Source organism: Octopus bimaculoides, chromosome 24, assembly GCF_001194135.2.
Source record: "Octopus bimaculoides isolate UCB-OBI-ISO-001 chromosome 24, ASM119413v2, whole genome shotgun sequence".
In the NCBI taxonomy this organism is placed as follows: Eukaryota; Metazoa; Mollusca; class Cephalopoda; order Octopoda; family Octopodidae; genus Octopus; species Octopus bimaculoides.
Genome location: NC_069004.1, coordinates 9,858,609 through 9,865,133, shown reverse-complemented (window position 1 = coordinate 9,865,133; position 6,525 = coordinate 9,858,609). Strand labels below are relative to the sequence as shown.

General features: G+C 38.5%; 1 protein-coding gene across 1 annotated transcript in view; it reads left to right on the top strand.

The window, feature by feature from the left end:
- The window catches only part of LOC106872470 (tonsoku-like protein), a 118,364-nt gene that overhangs the window by 33,238 nt on the left and 78,601 nt on the right, over positions 1 to 6,525 (top strand). The window contains exon 5 of the mRNA XM_052976512.1: positions 4,276 to 4,450. Within this exon, the coding sequence (XP_052832472.1) occupies positions 4,276 to 4,450 (175 nt within the window). The remainder of the gene's footprint in view (positions 1 to 4,275; positions 4,451 to 6,525) is intronic.

Here is a 6,525-nt window from a genome sequence, read left to right as displayed (position 1 = left end):
GACAGTTTGATAGGGGCTTGCAGTTCAAAGGATTGTACCAAGTTCCAGTGTCTGTTTTGACATGGTTTCTATGATTAGGTGCCTTCTCCAATGTCAACCATTTTACAGAATATACTGGGTGTTTATTTTATGTGGTACTGGTACTAATGAGGTCATAAAGTAACTTGCAAGACAAGATCCACCCCCGTCACTGGCAAAATGAGAGGGTGTACTAGGGAATGGAAGGGGTGTTCTGCAGAAAAAGGGGTTAAGGTATGATACCAAGAATATATGTAGAAGGAATTAGTCTCATAATTACAACAGATCTTTCAGAAATTTCTCCAGATCCCCCAAATGTCCAGTTTTTTTCATGTGGCACCCAAAAATTTTGCTAAGGCCCCCTGATTGAAAGTCATTGTTGTATTCTGAACCTCTATAGCTATTCTGAACCTCTATAGCTATTCTGAACCTCAAAGCTATTCTGAATCTCATAGCTATTCTGAACCTCTATGCACAAACAACAGCCAAAATCTGCCTTAGATGCACTATGTTTGAATAAAAGACATGGCCGTCATGGTGGGAGAGGTTTCATCGTATGTCTGTTTAATCAGAGTAGACTTGAGGCCAAACAACAACCAATGTTATTCTTCCGTCGAGATTTGAACCTGTGATCTATGAATTGGCAATCCAGCCCCTTGTTAAGAGTTTGTAATGGAAAATCGTTAGTTAGTGTTATTTTTGATTACAAAGTAATTTATGAGTAACATGAAACTCATTAAAATTCTGATCATTATCATTTTCTTGTGTTCGTTTTGCTCAGGCATATTAAAAAATCATGTCAAGTGCTTTTGGATGTGGGATTCACTGTTATGGTATTGGTGGTACCATTAATTTATCAGTAATAATGGGGGGTAGTGGTGAATGCAGTGGTTCTGGTGATGGTGATGGTGGTGGTGGCAGCGACGGCGGTGGTAGTGTTGGTGGTGGCTGTTGTTGTTGTTGCTGCTGCTACTACTTGTTTCCTTAATGATGGTGTCATAATGATGCTAATGGTTGTTGTGACAATTTTGGTGTTGATATTGTACCTGTTTAGCCCTAGGTCAGCCCCGATTAAGTGGACCTATAATCACAGACATTCCAGTCTTGACAACCATGTCTCTGTAGAGGTATCTAGACAACATTATAGACATTCCTTTCTTAAGATGGTAGAGTATAATTCAAGGGAGACTTTAAGCTGCTTCTTCTGGTAAGTTAAGTGACTATGCGACCCCTTTTATTAGCTCAGTTGGACAGGTTTTACGATGGTGAAAGAAGGGAAAGTGGCTGAGAAAATACAAATTTTTCATGATATTGGGATGTTTGGTATGAGAATGATTAGAGAAATGGTTAAGTGAAATATTTTTCACTTCTTGTACCTTGAGAGCTTACTCTGGTACTCCATTGCTACTATATTTGTCAAACCACCCTTTATGTATCTCCTCAACAGCAAGACATTTTTGCTTGTTCTCTCGTACTTTATCCTTTCAACACTTGGCATAAGGACCTCTCCCAAATGCTCCCCCCTACTTAATTATGGGGAATATTTTCCCTGTTCTTTTCTGTGTTGGTGAACTTACTAAGGCGGTCTCACGGTACGAATCCTAAATATCGGCCTTTTCTGTAAAAAGTGTCTTCGGCAATCTTTACCAAAGATCGGCCTTTCCCGTAAAAAGTGTTGGAGAGAAACAGGGAAACAACGTCATAAAAGCAAAAGACATATAGAGAGCGCGATTTATTTTGAAGGGTTTAGGGTTAGGGTTAGGGTTTTAGGGTTTGGGTTAGGGAATTCCATCCCTAACTGTAACCCTAACCCTAACCCTGACACTAAAACCCTAACCATAACGCCGTAGTGAAGATCATGCGGGTGTTACGGAAAAGGTTGATCTTTGGTAAAGATCGCCGAAGACACTTTTTACGGAAAAGGCCGATATTTAGGACTCGTGCCGTAAGATCGCCCTTACTGATGCTGGTGACACATGAAAAAAGCGCCCAGTACAGACTGTAAAGTGGTTAGCATTAGGAAGGGCATCCAGTTGTAAAAACCATGCCAAAGTTGGCAGTGGAGCTTGGTGCAGCCCTGCAGCTTGGCAGATCCTGTCAAACAATCCAACTCATGCCTGCATAGAAAACAGATGTTAAATGGTGATGATGATGGTCAGGAGGATGAGGATACTGTTGTACATTGATAAAAAAAAGCCCAATAAACAAAAATAGCTTCTTACTGCTGTTGCTTTTGTCGAGCTCTGATCATGCAAATCTGTAAGACGTTTCAAACATGACCATCCTGTTTATATGTACAGGGTGTCCACAAAGTCTGGGTACATGGAGTAAATAAAATCATAACATAAATAATTAAATATAAGAAATAATTTTCCCTTTTTTTACTTTTGTTTAAAAGTATGTGTTCGTCCCCATGTATCCAGGTTTTGTGAACACCCTGTATATACTGGTTAGTGTGTCTGTCACCTTCTCATTCTCACTGGATTTTAATTTACATTTGGAATAGTGATAGATGTCATGAGCCAAACCTATATATCTGTAATGCATAAAATACATTCTAACAAAAAAAAACAATTTATGAAATAAAATATTTTGTGATTGACCGATTTCTCAGTATGAAACGTTTAGCAGATTGTGACAACATACTTGAAAAGCAGGTCAAATTTGTTCAATTTGGGAAGGGCACAAGAGATTAAATAACTCCTTGGTTATCTCAAACAAGAATTTGTATCTATTAGTTTATCTTATCCTTTTTAAATTGTTTTTTTTCTCATTTTATAATCATATTTTTTTCTTCTTAAAATAAATATTTTTTGTCTGCTTTTAACTGATCTAGGTAAGGTCTTTTCACACAAGCAGAAAGCTAGTCAGCTACAAATATGTGAAAGAAGAGTAAGAGCTATGTTGATCTTGTTTTTGTTGTTATGTAGCCTTTTGTTACTCGTTTATTAGGACTTTCTTACAAGAACAAATCAACAAGTTACTGTGGGACAGAGGTGTGTTATGGCACAATGAGACTTCAGTTTGTAGTAATAATGGTTGTGATTATTGTAATAGAAAGTGTAGTGGTGGCAATTGTATTTTTTTTTTGTCACATTTGTCATTTAATTGGTGCCGGTATGACTATGTGCTTAAGAAGTTTGCTTCTCAACTATGTTGTCTCAGGTTCAGTCCCACTGGATGCCACCTTGGGCAAGTGTGTTCTACTACAGCCCTGGGCCAACTAAAGCCTTGTGAGTGGATTTAGCAGACAGAAACTGAAAGAAACCCATCATATGCATGTGTGTAATGTACTCTTGATTTATCATGATGTGCTGGCTGTGAGCCTCATCATGCAAGCAATGTGGTTTGTTTCCAGTCTTACATGAAAAACATGTCTAAATACAGGCAAATGTTACTTTGCGTGAAAACAGGTGAGAGTTGGTGATGGGAAGGGCATCCAGCTGTAGAAAATCTGCCTCAACAAATTCTGTCTAAGTATGAAAAAGTGGACATTATATGATGATGACTATGAGGAAATTTGCTGTTGTTGTTTCACCCCAGGTCAGCACTGCCTGGGCAGACTTATGGTTAAAATCATATCTGCAGTGACCACTCCATCGTTTCAAGATTTTATCTTAAGCCACATTATGTCCAGCAAAAGTAGATCTATGATCAAGGATCCAGCTCTGACCGTCCTATCTTTTTATTCCATGGTTTGCTGAACCCAAGACGAACTTATCAAATGTGGCCTTCTTCTTTTAAGATGGCAGTTTGTGGTTTGATAATGAGTGACCCCATAGTGTTTCTCATTGGTTGAAGATTATAAATATCTAGAGGTAATCACAATGAACATGAGTAATGTAGACCAGGGGTTTTCAAACTTTTTGACTTGTGGACCCCTTTATATTTCAGACTTTACCTTACAGACCCCCTTATAAACGCTTATGAAATTTATACATAAATATTTGCTTAAAATAACATATATTTTTACATTTGTTTATTTAACAGTATTTAACAAATAGGTTTATTGTCAATTAAAAGATTTCGATTAAAAAACATATAAAATCAAATTGCCCATAAAAAGTATTTGCTGTCCACGGAACCCCTGTCTTGTCCTTGCGGACCCCAGTTTGAAAACCCCTGATGTAGACTGAGAGTGAGACCCTTGCTTGTTGTTAGTGACAGCATGTCTGTCATGGGAGTAACTAAGGGTCATAGGAATTTAATTTTTCCTCTTTTTGTCACTCTCTCTCTCTCTCTCTCTCTCACTTGCAGAACAAATGGTTTGGATGAAGAATTGTTTCGGTGTCAGTTCCTGTTGGCCGACCATTACAATTTGGTTGGGAGTTCTTCCGTTGCTCTACAACACATAGAATCTGCTATAAAATCGACACTAAAGATGAAAGATAATAAACAACTGTTAACTGACAGTTACCTCTTGAAATTCCAGGTAAGCTATTTTTCAGCGGATTCGTCGTCATCATCATCATCATCATCATCATCACCACCACCACCATGTCATCTATTTTCTTCCATACTTATTTAGCTTGGGTAAGTATCTCATCCGCCTTCCTCCTAACATGGTCCTTAATCACCTGGCATAAACCGCAACACTCACACACAAAAACAAAAAAACATTATTGTTCTGTGTTGCTGCATATGTCATGGTTTTATGATTAGATGCTGTTCACATCACCAACCACTTTACAGCATAGACCAAGTGTATTTTATTTATCATGCACCTTGGCTTGAAAAGACCTTTCTTCCTGTACCTTGATTCACAGTTACTGTTCGTCTAACTTAGCTGCATTGCAATTTGTACAGTCCGCATCTCTGTTCATCGTCATCATCATCATCATTTATATCTGTTTTCCATGCTGGCATGGGCTGGATGGTTTGACTGGAGTTGGTAAGACTGGGGGCTGCACCAGGCTCCATTGTCTGTTTTGGCATGGTTTCTATGACTAGATACCCTTCGTAATGCCAACCACTCCACAGAGTGTACTGATTGCTTATCTGAGAATCTTATCTGCAGAAAAAAATTAAGAGTTTTCTTTCTCTTCTTTGCATGAATTAGTTTTGTTGTATCTTAGGAGGGTCATTATACCAATTATATAAACACACTAATTGTTTCCACTTCTTTATTATTTATTTCTCAATTGGTTAACTATTTAACCAATTAACTAATCGATTGTTTCATTAAACATTTGATTAATCAATCAATCAATCATTTGTTTCATTTTTTTGTTTCACATTCACTAAGTTGCTGTTTTCTTCGACAAACGTCATTTGCTGTGTATGACTCTAGGTTTCATAGGTTGCGTTCATTACAGGTGAAATACCACAGCATTCTACGATTAAAGGAAGGGAGTGAGTTAGTTCCTATGAAACATGTCAGAAGTAATCTTAACCTGTTGAGCTGCCTATATTGTCTGGGTAGAGGAATGAATTCTACAATAAAACTCTGTGACTGACTAGAGTGTGGAATAGGGTGACTTGAGCTGTCTCCATGATTTACATAGAGTGAAAAACCTGTGGCTTAGTGGTTAAGGTACTTGGCTCATGATTGTAAGGTGATAAGTTCAATATCTGGCGGCATGTTGTGTCTTTGAGCAAGATATTTTATTTCATGTTGCTCTACTTCACTCAGCTGTCAAAAATGAGTAGTGGTACCTGTATTTCAAAGGGCCAACCATGTCACATTATTTATCATTCTGAATCTCCCTGATAACAACATTAACGTTACACATGTCTGTGAAGTTTGCAGCCTGTTCTAGGTTAATTTCACAAGCAAGCTGTTCTGTTGATTGGATCAACTGGGACACACACATCATCATAACCAATGGAGTGGTGGTTGTAGTGTGTCTTAGAAGGATCATTGTGTCAATTGTAAACACACATAAACACGCTGGTTCTATTTTGTATCTTTTTTTATTCATCAATTGGTTAACCATTTAACCAGTTGGCATTAGGAAGGACATCCAGATGTAGAAACCAAGCCAAATCAGACTAGACCCTGGTACAGCTCTCCAGCTTACCAGTGTCATTCAAACTGTCTGACCCATGCCAGCATGGAAAATGGACACTAAATGATGAAGATGATGATGATGATAAATTGACTAGCGTAGGAGTGGCTGTGTGGTAAGTAGCTTGCTTACCAACCACATGGTTCTGGGTTCAGTCCCACTGCGTGGCACCTTGGGCAAGTGTCTTCTACTATAGCCTCGGGCTGACCAAAGCCTTGTGAGTGGATTTGGTAGACGGAAACTGAAAGAAGCCCATCGTAAATATGTATATATATATATATGTGTGTGTGTATATATGTTTGTGTTTGTCCCCACCAACATTGCTTGACAACCGATGCTGGTGTGTTTACGTCCCTGTAACTTAGCAGTTTAGCAAAAGAGACCAATAGAATAAGTACTAGGCTTCCAAAGAATAAGTCCTGGGGTCGATTTGCTCTCGACTAAAGGCGGTGCTCCAGCATGGCCACAGTCAAATGACTGAAACAAGTAAGAGAGTAAT